The sequence below is a fragment of the Temnothorax nylanderi genome, unplaced genomic scaffold, assembly GCF_030848795.1.
Source record: "Temnothorax nylanderi isolate EJ_2023f unplaced genomic scaffold, tnyl_v1.0 TNYL_tig0023_pilon, whole genome shotgun sequence".
NCBI classification, from domain to species: domain Eukaryota; kingdom Metazoa; phylum Arthropoda; class Insecta; order Hymenoptera; family Formicidae; genus Temnothorax; species Temnothorax nylanderi.
The window spans coordinates 994784-1015709 of record NW_027249085.1 but is presented as its reverse complement, the minus strand read 5'-3'; the positions used below and the strand labels follow the sequence as shown (position 1 = coordinate 1015709).

Sequence of the window (20926 nt, the reverse complement as noted above, 5' to 3'; positions counted from 1 at the left end):
CTCCGATAACCGTGTAAACATAAACCGCTCTTTACTCGAGGAAAGGCAGAATTAATAAGCGTCCGAAGATATCTCGTCATAGATAACCGTAACTCATTCGTTGATTATTTGAAGTCCATTTATCAACCATTTATCTGGATTTTCCGAGATATATGAATAATAAAAAAGGTGCGATATAAAAGGAGAAGAATAGAATATATGTAATAAAGAAATTAAATGAATAAACAGAAAAATTAGATATAATGTCTCTACGAAATTTACTCAAATTAAATTCTCTTGAAATAAGACCTATTTCCCAACTTATGCCATTAATTTTTATTCTCCTAAATGTTATTATTGTTTGTCTCTAATTTATTAGACACATTTACAGAATACATGTGATACAAAGTTTTTTTTTAATGCAATAAAGTAGAATAAAGTACAATAATCAAGATTTCACATTCTGGTAAAAGTAAAGGGACATATGTGCCTATCGCGAGCACAAGGCTTGTAACTGCTTGTAACTGCTCGAAACTCTAGCGCAAAACACACACGATAAAACAATCTCGTGCAAGCTCACCGTGTGACGTATACTCCCGCTCTCGTAAATGCAATTCGTGCGATCTGACTCGCGCGCATCGACGGGCAATGAGCGAGTACGTTCATTATCGCGGCATCCTCTTACACGCCGCAACTGCCGCAACTGCCGCAATGATAGGATCTTAGCTTCTCCTCCGCTCGCGTATATACGCACGGTTATCTGTGCGCGATTACATACCTACCTAAACAGTAGTTCAAAATTCCCCTTCCCTCGGCTCTCTCCTCGGCTCTGCCTGTCGAAGTGTGCCGCTGCTTTGTGTGCCCTAACTTGGCCGTAAATTGAACAGCCTCTGCGCGAGCAAGGATAACGCGGTGTTGATTTCTCGTGGGAGATGCGCAGCGCGCGGAGCATGTTGTAGAACGTGGTGCACATCGCGGTGCGCGGAATACGGACGCAAATGTCTCGCCTCGATGCATTCAACGGCGCGATTGCGTCGCGGAATATTAATGCACACGCGACGACAAATCTAGCCAGCATGCGGATAGGAAGCAACTTTTTTGATCGATTCAACGGTAGGTACCGCGTTCCGGCCGTTCCCGCGATCGCGCGATTTGTTCCCGCGGTCTTCCAATATTTACGTTTTTAATGGTGCAAAACGATGGGGGAATTGGAAATCGGTCACCCCGTGGCGGAGAAATTTTCGTTAAATGGTGCGGTTTTGTCGGTGGTTTGCATCGCGTCATATAATGACGGTTTTATGATTACACTGTGACTAATAATTGTGGATACGATGGAGCGATTTGTATTAGCTGAACGAAATACAACAATGATTTCCTTCGATCATTAAAGTTATTGATATTAAAATTAATAGTTAGATGACGAAAAACAGTCTTTATAATTTTATATTAATTTTCATGAAATTTTAATTCAAAAGTTACTTACGAATATTTACATTAATAATATATAAGGTATAAAGTTTCCGAAAAAAATGAAATCGAAGATTTGTAGAATCCAAAAATATTACTTGCAGGGTTATGGTAATTGCTAAATTCAAAACTTAGATATTATTACCTGTGAATATATTAAATAAATCAAATTACATAATGTGTTCTCGCTGATGTACAAATTGCAAAATCTTATGTGAATATACAAATGTACGGATTAACAAAATATATTAACAAAAAATGTATACAAGTTTGAAATTTTATCATCAAAATCTCCAGTCTCTTCTGTTTGAAACTGGTATATCATTACATGAGTTAATACACCAGCTCATAAAGACTTGTTTTTCGGCGAGAAAGGGAAACTTTACGTCGATCCGCAAAAAATCGCGAAACACGGCAAAGCTAAGGCTAACCGCAAAATATCCGGATACAACGAGTACCTCGTGCATATAGCCAACAAAAAATCTCATAAATATCACGTCGTCGTAGCTATTACCGCAGCCGGTGGCTACATGGAATACTAATCGTAACGCGCGCAGAAAGGGAGAGAGATAGAGAGAGACGGATGCCTGTCGTCGCGAACGTGGCTAAACTTTTTCAATTATGTACGCATAAAACGCGTCTGGTCGGCCTGGTCCGTGGAGCGGACTCGCCTCACGTCAATATTCCCGACCTATATTAAAAGTGTTCCGATATCCTGCGATTAAAAGTCGGCGATTAAAAAGCAAGGAACGGCCGGGATGCGCCTCATAAATAACGTATAATTTAATCAATGACGACGTCTAATTACCTGAACGTGCGGAGAACGAGAAATGAGTAAAAGACAGATATAAGACATGTGTGCGATCCTTGACAAAGTACGAGATAGATGTATATATTTAACCCTCTTTCCCAGATTATTTAACAGCTACAAAAAATATCTGTTAATTTTTTATAATACTCTATTTACCGAAATATTTTTAAATCAAAATATGTATTAGATCCATCTGTACAAAACTAAAAGAAACTGATATATATTCACAGAAAATACAGATATATGCTAACAATATTTTATTTTAATTAGTCACATAAAATCATATGGCTACACAGTGGGAGCGAGTGGATTAATAACTAAATTTTCTTTATATGATAGAATTCACATAGGTTCAATTTCTTGTATTCCGCGTAAAGCTATTACGTGAGCAGAAAGTAAGTAAAGACGTAAGTACGGAGTAAGTAAAGGGGGTTAAGAAATACACGTGAAGAATATAATAAATAAAATTAAAGTAAAATAGCTTCTTCGTGTGAGCGTAAGTACTTATGAAGTTGTCGGGGAAGATTTCACTTATTTTTCCAACGTTATCAAAAAGAGCTCTCCGGACATAGAGGGTCGTAATAATAATGTTTCATGAGCGACGGATGGATATTTCATATTTTGCCACCTGCGTGCGAAGCGGGCACGTGAGAAATCTACGACGGGTTCCGGGGTAACTAAGTGTTCCGCCTCTTCGGGTTAAAAACCCGAGGGCAACGGAGTAACTGAATTAGGAAGGTGCGGGTCGGACACCCTTTTAACGCGGCCATTTACCTTTCCCAATTTTCCGTCGTCGCCGACGTGTTGCTCACCCCCCTCGTCGGGGATGCTTCGGCAGTGCTAATAAAAAGAGCTGTGGAACGTGAACATCGTACTAAGTGAACGAGTTATTATTTCTGAGTCACACGTTTGCTAAGCGAAATGTTATCATTTCGCCGTTATTGGAACGGGAAAAGAGAAGATATATCGTGGTTATATTCAAAGCGGTTGCTTCAAAATGGGAGACATCCACTTTCAATAAAAAAAGAAAGCTGGCAATACGAAAACACGTTCCACGTGAATATAGAAATCTTTTTTTCATCTATTACAAACTTTTAATAAAGTTTATTTGCCTTTGGCAAGAGTGCCACTTTTTCTCATAATTTTTCAACATTTTTTTCTGATTAATTATTACGAAATGTAATTATTCTTAACACAAATTTCTTATAAGATACATTCTTCATTAAATTATATAATTTATATCCGAGGAATTTAAGAACAAAGATGTATTTAGTAGATAGACTGCCAAGTTTAGAGGATACATCGGCAAACGATAGTCTGAAGCTCGAGTGTACACCAAGCCTCACGTTTGCGATATGAATTTCATTGCGCTTGAAGTTTACGATGTAGACGACGTGCGGCGAATTTGGTCGATTTCCGTATCACGTGAAACAATCGCTTGCAAACACGCGGAAAGTAAATCTTAGCTGCCATACGGCGATCGCGGTACACGTTTCCATGAAATTGTATATGTAAAGCAAAGTGCGCTGCAATTCGAGATTACTGAGAACAATATCTTAGAAGATATGAATATTTTGTGGATATAGATATATTTTACATGAATATTTACCGTTAAGCTCAATATAATTTGATTATACTCTGGTTTTTTAAATAAAATAAAATTGCCACTATGCTGCCGCGCGCGCAACACCGCCTGTCATCGTATATTATTTAAAAGTATATTGCTATATTAATATTATACACGTTGAATATTACAGATCATTCAAAATAGAAAAATTTTCTGGTTTTAATTGTAAAATAAAATAGCTTTGAAAGTAGTAAATAGGATTACATCTACGCGAGATAATTTATTACTCGTAGCCCCGTTATCTATTTCGTTTTATTTTAGCATTTCGTTATAAATTGTCGGCCCAGAGATGAAATGACATTAACGTTTTAAAGCCAACGTAATAAAATTGCAATTCAACGTCCATTTTTATTTCGCTAGCTATCGGTCGAAATAACAATTAAATGCATCGATCGAGTCTGGGCAATCCCGAACCCATTACGTTAATTAACTCATGTTTTCGCTCTCGGAATTAAACATAAGACACCCCGAGACTGGTGGGGATAATGTACGACTAACTTTAACACGCCGAGATCTACAGGGTGGTAAATCGGACGATTAAGTTCCTCGTCGTTCGAAAAGAAGCCATCTCTTGTCATCGTGGGCGATCGGATCCCCTTGCGGCACCCTTCGCGCAATCTTCTACGTCTCCCTTCGCTGATCTTGCGCGATCCACCAACGTCCTACCCTCGTCCCACGGTGTTAAACTCCGGGTAAACGGGGAGAGGGAGGGACACCCAACGCGGCGAGGAAAGAAGTTTGAATTTTCCAACGTCGAGTTTGACTTGCAGAGTGCTAATATTAAAGTTCGTCGTGTGCCGCTCGGGAACGGAAACGGGAAGGGCCAAGGCCTTCCTCGGAACGGGGACACGGAACGGAGAGAGGTGCCTGCCGCGCCTCGTGCATTAGCCGAGGCTCTCGGGATTAGATTAGAATTTGTTAGGGGCGTCTCTTCGGCGGTAACTTCGTCCTAGGAACGCCGCGCCGCCAGTTTTGTTTCATCGCCCACGGGCGTGAGAGCTTTTCGGAAACTTTATTACAGGAAGTTCCGTCGGGACGCGCGGCCCTGCCACCAGGAGATGAGGCACAACGTTTTTAGAACCGACCCGTCGAAGCAGACCGGAAGGGCCGCGAGACCTTCATCCTATATTGTTTGCACGCTGTTATCCCTGTCTTGAGTTGTAAATGTCATCCTGTTTGGATATAACTTTCTTCCAGCGAGAAACGCGCGAAAATCGGAATGTTGTAAAATAAAACAGTTCTCAAATGATGATATTCGTACGTGTGTGTGTTTATTATTTCATAGGTAATCGTGAAATTCGGAGAAGTGCATATAAGAATTCATAATAATTTCTAAGTACTTTGTCACTTATGAAATAATGTGATTATTTTATTGATTGTATCACTAATTATAATAACTTCTATAAATGCAAGATTTTTTAATGATATTGTACAAATATAGATATGTATATGTCACATATATATTTTATTCTCACATTTTATTATCTTTGTCTTTTCTTTCAAATAATTTTTGCACCCATAATTAATAAATGTTTTCTCTTATTAATGATATATACATTTAGTCGTTATATCTATATCACAAGAAATTATAAAATCATTATTTTAAACAATTTTCATATTAAGATACAGATATTTATTTTTTTCGAATGTTTATGACTTACGATTGATTAATGGTACGCCTCAGTCGACCATGGCCCTTGAAACTTACATTCAGTTTGCTGAAGCAGTGGCTTCCAAATTCTACTCACGCGGTATTAACAACAAACTTTTCTCCCTCAGAAGAAGAGTCAGTACGGTTTGTCTATCTTCAAGCGGTAGACTTTACCGAGGTTTGCTTCGTTCTTGCTGTACTTCACGCATTAAGCGAAACACTACGGGGCTGGATTAGAATTTGTCAGAGCTGTCGCGCAATAACTTCGTCCCGGGGAAATGCTTGGAGTTTGGCTTTAAGAAGTTTGCCTCTCGTCTTACGATAAATTGAAACTAATTTACACCACGCATAATGAAGTTCTTGAAGTGCATCTCCGAGACCCCGGGAGGGGAGTGTCAAGAGAAAAATTTGTGACCTCGGAAAGTAGAATGTATCGTGTGCTGCGCGCAGAGTAAAATATACTAGTCGGCGAATTATTACCCTCGATGCGATTTAAATAAAATATTACTCCGTTGAAGTAAACAAATTACAATCTCGATAAATAATTTAGTGCCAGGATTGATTAACCTCTGATAAACTATAGATATTATTGTTGAGTTACGATATACTAATCAGATTTATCAATTATTATTTTAGTAATTTAATTTTGGTAATCAATTTAAGTGGTTATTTTTAATGAAGCTGATCAATTTTAGCAGTTGTTTTTGTTCAGCAAAACTTCAGCATCGCAATTATCGTTAACCTGATAAATTAGTGCGATATACCTAAAATAGAAATTATCTGAAATACCTATATGCCGATAAAATGGTTTTTCCTGTATCATATCTTTTTTCTAACTTGTCCCTCATCTACTCCTGTTGTAACAGACGTCGATCGTGAGTTCGTTCCAAATTGACAGTTTTACGACCACGTTAAGTTTCTTATTTTTGTGCCTCTCGAAGCCGAAGCACGAGAGAGCTTTTCTTCGTCGTCCCACTTTGGTCGTCGACAACTACGAACCTGACTTTCACTTCCTCTTAATTCGATTCGATTTACACTACGGCGAGGAGCGCGGTATTCGTATAACGGCATTACTTTTACGATTCCTTCCCAGACTGAAAATCGAGCACGACTCAGGAAAGCTTAGTACAGTTCCTTTTATTACCTGGCAAAAGCCGAATCGTTCTCGAAACCGAGCATCTGCGCAAATAAACGTAACAGCAAAATGCATTTAATGATATTTAACGTTTTGCAGTCGTATGAACTCGACAATTATAGCATAACAAATGGCTTCACTTTGTATAAAATATATTTTGTGGATAGCAACAAAAATGCTGAATAATTGAAATTTGTTGCTGCGAATACGACGACAAATATTAAAATGAGATAAAGATTGGTATAATGTTATTTCAGTTTTTAAAATAATTTTAGAGCTCCAGAGTTTAAACGACTCAACAATTTATTGATAATTACGCGTTTTCTTAGTTAGAGTCTTCAAATATTTACTCTAATATCACATTAACCGGAATGATCTCGGGGGTGAAAGCGTGGCGCATCGTAAACGTGAACTACCCACTAGACCAGGCGAGATAACACAAGGATGTAGGCAAGAGTGTTTTTAAGATATGAAATTCTCTCTCACAATTTTCAAAATAATCATAGAAAACAATTTTATGAGAATAATATAATATAAAATTCTTTAAACGCGTACGCGATAAAGATAAATACAAACAAACAAAATAAATAATAAATGAAAGAAAGAGAAATTGAATCAAACTAATGTACAAATAAATAGTGAAATAAACTATTCTATAAAACCAATTACTTTCTGCACGTAAATTATTCATTTTATCAATAAGATCAGTGTTAATCTAAATTTCAACTAGTTCAGAAATTTCTAAATAAATTCCTGTATTATTTGTGTTAACGTAAAAATCATTACTGAAAGTTCTCCATAGCGAAAAGATTCTTTTAATGAATCCGATTTAATATCGCGAGAAGTTGAGACAGTTTCGAGAGAATTCTGCCTACGCCCTTGGCGTAGCATAAGATAACAATACAGCTGGTGTAGCGCCAAGCTGTATAGCCGTTTCCATAGTCATAGTCAGACGGTTCTGCGTTTTATGATAATGCTCTCACGTCAAACATACACCGTTACCCCGGGCGTTTAATGCGTTTACTCGAAAATTTTCGTCGCGACGGAGTAGGTAAAATGTCGCGATTCACCTCGCGCATTACAAATGTTTTTTACGGTGTTGTTCCGTAAGCGAGTTACGTCGGCAAAGCTCACCTTCGAGACCCGTGCGTTTCCCCGGTGACGTGGAAATATCATACTTGCTGGATTTTACGGGCCGCGTGTTTAAAACTCGCATGTTTAATTATTCCCGCGAAATGTAAACTACCCGAATTATGGTCGAACTGCTTCGCGTGGCTTTAAAACTACGAAAGAGATACGATTATCCTTCCTAATGGTTACACCGAGGTTCGTTAACGTAACTACGTAATATTCGCTCGGGCGTAATTTTACACTAAATATGTATGAAAAACCTTTTTCGGCTAAATTTTAATTGCAATAATAATGTATCACGAAAAAGTCTATTGCTTTAATGATACAGAACTTTTAATTGAGTTTATCAAGTAATTAAATGTACCAGATAAAATCGATCTCGCAAAAAATTGTTCATTATTGTAACAAATACATGTAGCTTTGTTCATTATTTTGTTACACAAAATTATTAGTTATTGGATAAAGCAGTAGAATCTAAGGTTGACATAAAAAATTGAATTTTGAACTTACCTGGCCATTTCTTTGAGGAATCAACTCGCAGGGTTCCTTCGCTCTGGATTTGATCTTTACCGTTGGTGACGCGACAAGTATAGAAACCAATATCAGAAACGTCCAAATTTGTGATTTTTAATCGACTTCCTGCCAAGTTCTTCGCCGCGTGTTCGTGTATCTGGAATTTTATACGTACTTGCGTCTATATTTACTAAATAGTAACTTGAGAATTGAAAATTAAGAGAATTAAAAATGCAATGAGAGAGTATAAAAACTGTTATCAATAAAAAATATAAAAGATATATAGAATAAACATAATCACTCGCGCACAAAACTCTAGAGAAACAGTTGCAAAATTAGTAGTTTAACAATCATGCTTACTTGTGCGTGTATTTTCCTAATGGTGATTTTCGGTCGGTTCTCTTCTAATGGCGCTTCATTCTTGTACCATCGTATCTTTGTCGGAGGTGGATCGCCCACGACTTCGCATCGCATATGAGCAATGCCGCCGGCATCCTTCGAGATGTTTGTCAGAGTCCTTACGAATTTTAAAGTACCACTTTTCGTGCCGGATGCAGCGTCCACGTCGGTTCTACGAAAAAAAATAGTAAAATACATTGTACTTTACAGTATAACAATAAAATATGTAAAATATAAGCAACTTTTTTAAAGTATCTGTACGATGATGTAGCTATATGTAGCAGTAAAAACAATGATTTAGCAGTTGAAACTTTAATTCAATCGCGCATGATATATCGCGACAATAAAAAATTCTATATATTATGTGCCTTGCGTCTTGCATTATTATCTTATAATAATGATATTACTAATTTACTATGTTACTGTATTACTACTTTATTGTAATTACTGTATTTACTAATGCTATTAGATTAAATATCCATGCATTTAAATATCTCTTTATCGATCGCATCCATGATCCCATGCATCTGCGGTCTAGATAACAATGTAACTTTGTAACGAGGTATTATTGAGGCATATGAACTTCATCGTTCGTGAGTTCTATGCCTTGTTAAGAACTTTAGTTGAATCAACGTCAGATTATATCTTCATAATCCATAGGATAAATAAATTTTAAAATCACTTGATCAAATCTTGAAAAAAATAATGCAGATGTAAGAATTTTTTAAATAGAATTAATAAAATTAGTTATAGTTAATTAATAAAAATTAATTTTTTTAAATAGAATTTATATCTAAATAAGTAAAAAAGTTCTTTTTACTCAAGATAAAATAGCACATGAATATATGCAAAAAAGATAATTGTCGATATCATAAAAAAAATAAATTATATATCTCTAATAATTATTTACATTTTTAATTTTTATAATATTTATTATCTGATCAGATAGATAATCTGCCAAACATACTTATTTTCTAAGCTTATTAAATTCTCGTATCTATAATATACGTGAAATAATATATACGATGTTTCGAACAGCGTCATATTATTTTTTTGAAAGCATAGTTATGCGACACTCACAAATCAATATCGTGTTCTCAGGGATATGGAATCATGCACCCTAGCGCGATAATCGTGAGCGAGATGCTAGTATCAATTCGACGCAACGCACTTCAGAGACATGGATGCTGCAATCAATTGCAGCTTCCGGCGGGTAGAAGCAATCAAATAGCCGCGCTTGCACCTCGGTGAGTATCAATCCAAGAGAACGAATACCACCGAATGTTAAATATAAATGCATTAATACGCAGAGTTGTTTACGATTTTTATCCTACTTTCTTACTCTCGCCGCGTTCGCGAAAGTAAAGGCGTATCGCGCCAAGTTTCTCTTATCGCGAGAGACTTGATGTATGGTGTCGCGAGACGCATTTAGCGGGGCATACGTTTCCAGAAATGTGCCCCGCACATTTTTTAAATCCCGTATATTCGCGCAAAGATATGGCCCGGCAGCGCGGCGCCTCCTTCTACTGAATTCCTGAAAGTCACGGGAATAATTCAAGCGAAACGCGCACACGGGACAAAGGGCGACTTTAATTATGTCGCCGATGCAGCCGCATTTCACACGGCGACGTTTACGGCTGCCGACAGCCGTGCTAATGTTACGACGTACCGTTGTAACGAGAGATACGCGCCGTTCGGGTGCTAACGCGTTCATGTAGCGGCGATGGGATGCGATTATTGTCCGTGGTTGCTTTTGTACGTTGATATTGTTGCTGCTTGGTACGACAAAATGGAGATAAATTGGAAAAAGAAACTCAAATGTGCTTGGCAGAATCCCGATAGTCGGTGATAATGCAAAGTACCATGCGAGACATTTGGTTCAAATAAAATTTTGCGTAATTAATTATAGACAATTATATTTAAATAAATGAATAAATATAAGTAAATATAAAAGTTTTTACAAAGAAAGGGTGATTTTGGTTTAAGACAGATGAATGCTCAGCAAGGCTGCACTTTTTTTAACACTCTTCTTTATCGCAATGTTTTTATGTATTTTAATTGTGTAAAAAACGTATATATTTTCTATCGCATTGTACATATTGATGTACGAGCGATAATTCAATGCAATTGTCAAGATTTCTCTATTCATTCAAATGAATATTACACGTTTCTAACCTTCTCTATTTTTTTAAATAACTCTGCAACCGATTATTATAGCACCATAGAACTTTGTTGTTCCATGTTAATCCGATTTGCATTTTTACTGCAAATAGCTAGCTTTAAAAAAAGATCCCTCATGCATTCATAAACAGCCCTCCATTAAATTTTGCTTGGTCGGTGACTGTTCTCGCTGCGAGGCGAATTCGAGCGATGGCTGATATGCGAAGGAACACAAACGGAGGAACTGGGCGGTTAGGGTGACCCTATCCTTCCGCAGAGGGCCAATCATCGAGTTTACATTGCCGCCTGTGTGCGTGCAAGTCGGCAAGAAGTATGTACGTGTGTACGTGCGCATACGCGAATGCGTGTGCGAGCCCTTAGATACACGGACGTGAGGAACGTCTGTGTACGTACCATCAGCCACGTTTGCACGTGGCAGGACGTGATTGCATGTGGGTACGGGGGGTAACTAACCCCGCGTTTACCGCTGGTTATTGAATATAAATCAACCTATGATCAGTAAGTCATCGCGACGGCCTGCCATCAGAGGAAGCTCGCCTCGTTCGCGGCTAAACAATATGGATATGCAAACATTTGTCAGAGCGCCTGAGAAATAGATAATCGCCACAAGGTGTATAAAAATTGGTATTTTAAATTATGATATATATGTACGGAGACAAAATATCTTTCTAACTAATGAGGAGTTTGAAAATGCACACATATAATAACATACATTTAATGAAATATTGTGTCTGTTTTGTATTTTTTTTTTTACTATGATATACATATTTCGTTAAAAGAATATGCGCCACTCTCATTTATTAAATAAAATATTAATTTTGGCATATTTGTTTTCACAATGCATATATAGTCCTTTAACATCTTTCAATTCTGTAGAAGTAAAATTCACTTAAAAAATAAAAATGTCATTATATATAAATATCAGGATTGTTAATTCTTTCATAATTTTATCAGGGAAATTTCAACTTTAAATATTATCTTAATGTTTTTTTCTGTACATCATCCTGTATCAAATGTAAATTTGAAAGTCCTCTAAAAATTTTTTTCTGAATGTCTAATTAAATACAGTGTAAGGATTTGATTTCTGGGGTGCATCAAAAACTGGGAACTTGTCGGTGCAGCACGGTGTGCATAAATGCACCAGCGCAAATTGCATAAAAATCAACAGCGACGCGACGTGTGTCACGACCGTGGCTCGCAGCTTTCGACGCCGGGTGGCGCGTATGAAATTAGCGGCGTGTAGCGGCGGGCAAGATGAAAATACGTACGCACCGCCTGTGGCGTTGCACAACGCGCCAGTTGACTGCGCTTTATCTACTCGCCATGTAAAGTAATTCTATGCATTTTGAAGCGGACACCGCGTTTATCAGTCGGTTGATGCGAAACGTGCCCTTTCCACTTTCGGCGCGCTGCACGCGATGACACGCGCGTGCATTCTTAACTTGGCGTGACGCGCGATATATATACATAAAACTGCATACATTTACGTACGTAAACGCGACGCTACCCTCTTATCTATCGGCCCATCACGACATTTTTGTCGCACTGTCTCGCCGTATACATAACGCGGAAAAATTCTAGGAGATTATACATACGGCCGTGAACTGAGCAGGATTAAAATCTTTAGAAGCTTTATGTATCCAAAAGATTACGGTACATCATTCAATAAAGTATTAAATACAATAAAATTTTATCTTTCAAATTGAGACGCGAGATTTATATGCTTAAAAATTGTTATTTATTGCAAATAACTTTACATTATTTATTCATGAAGCTTGCTGGAGACACAATAATTTGCACGTTAAATTTTTGTGAAGTAAATATCTGTGAAGAAAAAACTTTCTTTTACCTTATATCGCCTAGAGAACTTTTTGTATAAATATTATAATTTTATTTCATTCTGAATTATTTTTATAGGATACCTAATTTCATTAATCCTATAAGAATTATTAAGAAAGAAATAAAATTATTATACATCTTATATTGAAATAACATGAAAATTATATGATTGAAATATCTTTCGTTAATAACGTGTTGGTTATCTACATATGCTACTCTTGTTTTTAATGTCGGATTTTTAATAACAATTGTCATGATCAATGTGTATTTCATATGAATCATTATCATTTATCGATGCCGATCATTTTAAGTACCGGAATTTTTATGAGACGATAACACGTACGCTTTATTTGACGAGATCTAATTACAGAAGCATTTGCAATTAATTGAGTCACGAACGTTAATCGATCGTGACTGGAATAATTAATATCGGAGTAAATATACAGTTTGCACTACCCTTGGACCCTCCCGGCGGAGGGCGGCGACGGCAAAGATCGACAAAGGGATTTACAGAACACCCACGACTCACGACATGTATGCGCAATGTATAATAGCATATGCGACTCTGCTAATTACGCAGTCCGACCTCTCGTAGTGTATGTTATGATATTTGTTTCGTGTGCAAGATATTATTGCACGAATATGTTGTGCATTCGTGTGTCGAACGAGCACGTACCGAATCATCAGCGCGGACCTACCGATTAAATCTCATAACCGATACTCTGCTATAATAAATTTGAGATTCTACGTTCAACTTTCAAGTTTGAAAATCTGCGTATTTAAAAAAAAATAGCAAAGACTAAACATATGGAAAGCAAAAGATGCTCTTATATGTGGTTAGATGCAATTAAAATGACAAATCTAAATAAATTTCCATCTTTTTTTAAGTAATCGGTTTTTACTAATTGGGAATAAAAGCAGATAAAATTATAAGTAAAAATGAAAAGTAGGTACATGAGAAGAAAGTAATTGTTTTTTGCATTTTAAATAATCTCGTCACATTACAAAAATTTTACGTTTCATTAAATATCACAGGATTAAGAGGCGGAATACGGTATTAAAGTAAGATATAATCTCTAAGATTTCCGGAAGAGACGTGGAAAATTTGTAGGGAAAACGCGTCGAGGAGCGTTAACACTTCGTCGCACCGACGACATTACGTCACTTTCTTCGTTGGCCATTTCAAGTAGGCAGAAGACCTTCTCAGACAGAGATTAGGAGGTTGTGCAGGGTTTCTATAAATAATGCAACGTTTAACTCACCCTTTCCCCTCCGACCGCTCAACGACGAGCTAGTCCCGCACCCCAATGTCGGAGACAACGTTTTAAGTGGCGGAGCTTGTTTCCCGCTCGCCTGCTTGAAAAGTTAAAGTTAATGCGGGAAGGAAACGTACAAATTGTAGAGTGAAAAGTCGTAATGGATTGAGCGCACTCTCACTCAAATATTTAAAAATTTTATGATTCTTTATATCGTTTTCATAATTTTCTTATCAATTTGTTTTCATTGAATATATTTTTGGAAATTTTCTTTAATGTGTTTATAACAAGAATATAATTTCGTTAAAACATTTTTGTTTTAAATAAAGCATGACAACCTACGGTATTTATTGGCGTGTTTCTTCAATATTTAGAGAATTATATTATTAACTGAAAATTTCGCATTAAATATGGCCGTTGAATATAATTTTTATGTTAGAAATGAAACTCAGAACAGGACGGATATATTTGACGTTTAACGTGCAGTGGGGGAATATGATCCATCGGAGTTTATTTCGTAATTTCCTCTCGTATATCGTTTCGCTTGATATGTAATATTATAAAGGACAATCGTTGAGCAATTTATGTCGGTTATATCTTTATTACATATCACGTATTTGTTATTATAATGATATAAATAATGGTTTCTATTACGGCATGATTGGAAACTGCAGGCAGAGTAGTATCGAACGCCGCCGTCATTTTCAGACCCATAACATGTTGTTGCAACATTAGCGTACTCAATGTTCATTGGGGAGCAATATACACGCCGTAACATTTATACCCAAATTAGAGGTAAACAATATCGTGCCAATGATTATTATTGGTGATACTGCGGCTATACAAGCTTGCGCCACGAATCGTGTACGAATAATCGTTAATAGACGATTCGATTAACACTTGGCTTCCCTCGCGCAATTTATTTTGCTTATGTATGTGTACCAGTATTTATATTTATGTTTACTTTCACATCTATGCTCAAACACACACACACACATCCACATGTAATTTTCAGGACGAGTTAAATTTTCTCAAAGTATATTATTGGTGTTTTTAACTTTATATATTCTAATTCAACTTGATCGGATTAGATTCTTCCTCAAGCGACTGCAGCGTAATCGTAAGATTATAAAGGCTTCTCCAAGATGGAGATCTATTCTTGTTTAACATCCCGTGTAGAGATGTGGCTACTCGCAGAAGCCCACAGCCAACCGGGCATCAATATTAATGGAGCTATGCCGCATTTAGGATTTAGGGTGGAATAATGTATAGTGATCGCATTGGAGAAGTGTATGTTGATATTGTATACAGGCATACGCATACACAAAGGCGTGCACGCACGCAAGTGTATGGCCCCGGCTGGCGTTCTATATCGGTATCACGACCATAATGTGTCACCACGATCGACTAGGACGCGTAATTTCAATCGCGGCCAACCCATTACCGTGTCATTATGTCGTGATGTAATGATGTAAACTAATGCCTCTCTCGTACTAGCGCGTAAACGTGATATTTCGGGGTACGGTGTAAAGCAAAAGTTGTGTGACAGCAAACTTGAGTAGAGCCTCGGGTTGATGCGATTAAAATTCATCGTCATAGATGGTCGTAATGATTATATCACAATTTTACCTAGCCAAACCTTATTTAATACAAAATTATATCGCCCTCTAATTTCGCATGTATATCGTCAAATGTGAATTTGGCAAACACAAAACAATCAAAAATATATTTACGATTTATAATATATTTAAATAATAGTAATTTATTTATTTACACGGAAAGAACGATTTTGCTGAGGTATCTACAAATTTAGCTATGGATACAGATCTGAAAATAATTTTGTTGCACCATCTCAAAATAATTATGTAGAACATTGAAGCACGATGATGTATTTAGCTAAATTTGTAGATACAACAAAACTGTTCTTTTCTGTACATTTTACGTTAATTGGCTAATTTTTTTCCCCATTATTATGTGTCACGATTGTTGCGCGGTTTTTGCATTATTTTTATCTGAGTTGCTCGTATTTTATAAAAAGTATTTTTTTCGCGATAATAATTCATGGACATCGGCGCGAAATAAGTGAAAATTCTGCAGCATTAAGAGATTATATATAGCTGTATATAGATCCTCGAAATATATTTTCCTCGAGTACGACTACGCGAAAGGAAGATATAAATTTTACGAAACGGCCAAAGATATATACGCTGTCTTGGAAGCAAGGTGTCGTACGCGCGTTTTATGGCATGTAATTTCAATAACGACGAGTGTATTATCGTGTCGAAATATATACCACGATAAATCTGTGCTTCGTAATATCGATTCGCGTGTCACTCTTGCGTGCGGGAAATACTGTTGAGAGAGAGAGAGAGAAAGCTTATCTAAGAACATTAATTTTCTCTTAGACTATTATACTATATAGAGTATTATTTAATTGCGTTACATTAATTTAATTAACATCAAAAGATCCCTTTCAATCGCTTATAACTTAAAAATGATCGATGCTTTTTAATTATAAGAAAAACGTATGCAGACTTTCCTTCGCCTGCGATGTCGATTTCGATATTCAATTTTCTGACCGACAAAACTGATTTATTACGACAAGATGTCCAATTTTTGAGAAGAGAAAATTGCAGAAAAATCTCTGTATATAAATCGTGAGGTTTTATATTTGATAAGGTAAAGAACTTCTAAAAGAAAAAATGTTGACAGGAAATTAAAATAGAACAAAATATATTAGAATTTTTAGTACCGACAGATGGCCCGAAACCACCGAATGACGTTTAAAGTACCTATTCTTGAATTTGAAACTCTTTTTCTCTCTGCTCGACGTTGATTTCGATATTAAATTTTCCAGCATAACGACAAAACTGATTTATTGTGACAAGACGTCGATATCGACTCCTCACGGGGAGAAAATCGCAATCGGCGCGAGTCGCAACGCGCGGCGCGGAAATTGCGCAACTTTTCTCTTCGAGATCTCGGGCGCGCGAAGGGACATTCCCGAGAGATGGGAATTTTCGAATATATTTTCATTCCGCTGTAAACTCATACCGCGCGCACGGAGAAGCCTGTCGGAAACCTGCTTCGCCAGTCGCTGTTCGCCCGGGGAAAACGCGGATATGAAATTTGAACTGCGGAATTTCGATTGGCTCTATCGACGCGTCCTTCGCAAATTAGCTTACTTGTAGATAGGGGGACAGAGAATTCAAATTTAATCGCGCGGCAGCCTTTGCAGTTCCAAACAGGGTTCCTAACGGGGAAGTAGCATTATTAGCTTTCGAATCGAACCAATCAAGTCGCTTCCTTATTAAGCCCCGCGGGGTTCCTCTCCCCCTTGTCCCTGTCTCAGTTTGCCGTCATACAGCAGAAACGAATCTCTGAAATATCCCTCGTCTCTCTTATTTAATTCTCTCTTTTTTTGCGCGCGCGCGATTGTCATACCTGCCGCTTTTGATCGACCGATTTCGGAACTGTTAAAAATTTTGACTTTCCTTATCTGAATTCTAAATAAATATTATTATTACCTATAATAATAAATAAAATAATAAGCATAACTAATAATATATGATAATTAATTAATCAAATTCATGTACATAAAATGTGTTAATATTGATGCAGATATCAAAGTCTTTGCGTTTCTTTCGAGCTTCAAGATTATCTCATACTTTGACGCGGTTCGGCGGTCAATGAAGTATTCTTATCTCGTCTTCCCGTTTTAGTAACGAGGAATTCCCACAAAAAAAAACAGGAGAAGAACGAGAGAGTGTATGTGTAAAAGCGTAACGCAATTAAAAAGGGTTCTCCGCGGGTCGGTTTCTTGCCTGTCTCGGTAATTTCGCCCGGACGTAGGGAGGAAGTCTTCGGTCATCGCGGATAGACGCGATCAATAGCAATTTTAATTGCTAATTAAGCGCGGCGCTAGTTAGACGGATATGTGTTTCGTATTTAATCCTGCGATAAGACGATAAGGCGATAGGGGTTGCGGGCTATACAAGGCTCACCCGTTAGTGGTCGAGTCAAAAACATCGTTGTAGTCCTCGTCCGTGCTGTAGTCCTGCACGTCGGTATCCGAATCCTCGACATCGCCATTTCCACCTGCAAGAAGATAATTTTCGTTAATTCTCGGAATATATATCGAAACGTTCCTTAACGTTGATAAATTATTATTTTAAATAAGAACGTAAAGGCTCACTTGATTTCCAATCAATGAAAAAAGAAAAGAGCAATACGAGACAAATTTCAATTTATTTTTTTAAATTACATTTTTAATTTGAAATTAAATCATCAGTCTAATTTGATAGAGAAAAATAAATTTTTTGAGATTTTATACACTCTTTCACTCGCCAGTGCTCAATTTCAATGACCACGGCTATTAAATGAAATCTGGAATTTTCTTGTACTAACGGCAATTAGCGTTCTTGTGGTAAGATTATACAGTTTCTTGTGAAGTTCGTCGTGTGAAACGAACCGTTCGTTATCGATTCAATATTGATGTTAAATCAAGAGTAGATCAAGCTCAGCTGAAGGATTAAATTAATTCTCGTGCACATTTCTGGTCAATTTGACTTCAATAGAACTTAATTACCAGCTCGATAATCAAATTTCGTCCGAGCACCGATATTTTACGAAATAGAAAATTGAAAAGAATGAACAACTATTTTCTGTCTTATCGTTATTATAACTATAGTTATTTTAATATATATTTCTCCTTATAAATATAAATTATAATTGCTATTTATTTACTAGTGATATATTAATAATAATAATAGATACTATATTTTACTGCGATATATACGCTTTAATCAAGATTATTCTTGGCTGACTATTCGGTTCTTCGTGAATATTAGCAACGTTCCCACTCTTTATCATCGTTTCTATGTCGGTCTAACGATTTTTCCAGCGTTCCTGTGCACAGGAAATTCGGGGAGGGTTAACGCGTCGAATTCTCAACATTCCGACGATTAAATTACAACCGGTACAACGGATATATTTGCCGAAGTCGGAGGGGTAATCTCCATGCACACAATCATAACTTACTCGCACGTCTTCCGGATCCTAGTAGGTAATATATTTGGCTAGACGGTGCCGTCAACAAACGATACCGTCGGTCGGTGGTGCCGCGAGATTAATTTGTGAATCGTGATTAAGGTCGGCACGTTCCCGAGGTTGTTAGCGCGGTAATGAGTAATCCGACGGCGAAAGAGGTTTAATATGGAATCCCATTCTGGGACGGCACATACGGCGTTGTTCAGCATGCTATATAATTGAAGAGCTGACGCAAATAACTGAAACTATCATATTTATAAACGTCATATTTTCTGAAAATTAGTTGAATGTTGTAAAAATTTTTGTGGTTGATAAATATGGGAATATTTCCAGGGTAATGAAATAAATGTAAAGAATATTTTCTTTGTGTTTTCTTCTTTTTCTTTATAAATTAAAACACTTAAAATATAAAAAATTAAGTTCCTTAATAATACTTCTATTTTTAGGGAAAAGAAGGTAGAATTTTATTGTAATTTTATATTCATAATAAATTGATATAATTTTGCAATGAGTAATGTAAAATATTTAATAAATTTTCTACAGTATAAGATTTGATATAATAATTGATACGTTTTCAACTACTAATCAAATTATTATATTGTATATACATAAACGCACTTTGTGCCCTTCCTACTTGGGCGACGTACCGTAACATGATTTCGAAAGAGCGCAGTTTTGTCGACTTTATGTCATAATTCCATTCATAAAAGTTGGCAACATCCGGGCGCACGTCGTGCTGTCTCGTAGTATGCTGTACGTGTAAAGTTTTGGCTCGTAGCCGTAGCCAAAGCTATTAAATAATCGAGTAAATTATCCACTCCTGCAATATCTCCCGCAACGTCAGCCGAGCGGGTGCCAAGAACAAATTTAAACTTCTACCCCCCCCCCCCCACGAGCATTCGCCTTTCGATCCATTGATCAACTCGATTTATTCGCTACGCGCATTAGACGTTGATAGCTTGCCGCAAAAATGTTGTAACTCAAAATATTATATTTCTCAGAGCATGTTGAGAAGAATATATACTTTCCTTGGAAAATTCGATCTCGCTTTTTAAAAAATTAAATATTAGAAATAAAAAATTCTCACATAAGTAATGACCTTGTACAACATTTCTGCTAAAAAAAAAGAATTTTTATGAAAAAGCTGAACCTTGTGTACAAGTTTTCCAATAAATATACCGTCCTAGAATACAATATAAATCTGTTTTAGAATTATTTTTTGGCTTGTCATACTTGATATATATAACACTATTTTATTAGCAAGAAACATATATGTCTCATCGATGGGCACTTCAAAAAATAATTTGTTTTTGAGTTACAACCTTGTTGTATCGAGCCATCGATTTGATTATAGTCTATCACGCTGGAACGATGATAAAAAAATTTTTTTGCCTGTTGCCCCTCCCGTACGTGCTTTATCGTCGATAGGCTGCGACGCCGGGATTTTGATCGGATATAGAGAAGTTTTGCAAATATTGATATGGGAAAAATATGAATTTTATTCGCCGCGTACCGGCGCGATGCGTCCCGCTCGGATTGTAAAGTGACGTTTAACTTTGAATTTCGTCCGCGCCGCGAGTTTTTCGGCGAGCGCACGATAAAAAATCCACTCAAAATAAATACGAAAAAATCTCTGGTCGATGTAAAATAAAAGCGCGCGCAGTATATGACAAATACCGGCGAGTGTGCGCGACTCCCATCTCTACTTCTATATCGAGATTGTAATATTGATTGACAAAGCCGTGTGACGTTTTTAATATGTAAAATATGTAGGAGATGCGCGCGATATATCGACGTAGATTTTCCGATCGCGCAATCAGTGACAAAGCACTCTGTAAATCAAACACTTGTGGTAAACAACAGCGGGGGATTTATGTGTTTTTATTTT

At 36.9% G+C, this 20926-nt stretch overlaps 1 protein-coding gene and 1 long non-coding RNA gene across 3 annotated transcripts in view; one reads left to right on the top strand and one right to left on the bottom strand.

Annotated features, from left to right (window-relative positions):
- Positions 1 to 20926, bottom strand: part of Ror (tyrosine-protein kinase transmembrane receptor Ror) — a 231417-nt gene that overhangs the window by 29666 nt on the left and 180825 nt on the right. For both annotated transcript variants that reach the window (XM_071700716.1, XM_071700717.1), the window contains exons 3-5: positions 17994 to 18087; positions 8675 to 8885; positions 8312 to 8471 (exon numbers count right to left, since the gene is read on the bottom strand). In XM_071700716.1, coding sequence (XP_071556817.1) covers positions 8312 to 8471; positions 8675 to 8885; positions 17994 to 18087 — 465 coding nt within the window. The remainder of the gene's footprint in view (positions 1 to 8311; positions 8472 to 8674; positions 8886 to 17993; positions 18088 to 20926) is intronic.
- The window catches only part of LOC139769568 (uncharacterized), an 81264-nt gene that overhangs the window by 22975 nt on the left and 37363 nt on the right, over positions 1 to 20926 (top strand). Inside the window, exon 3 of the long non-coding RNA XR_011717592.1 lies at positions 9815 to 9960. This is a non-coding gene — a long non-coding RNA (uncharacterized lncRNA). The remainder of the gene's footprint in view (positions 1 to 9814; positions 9961 to 20926) is intronic.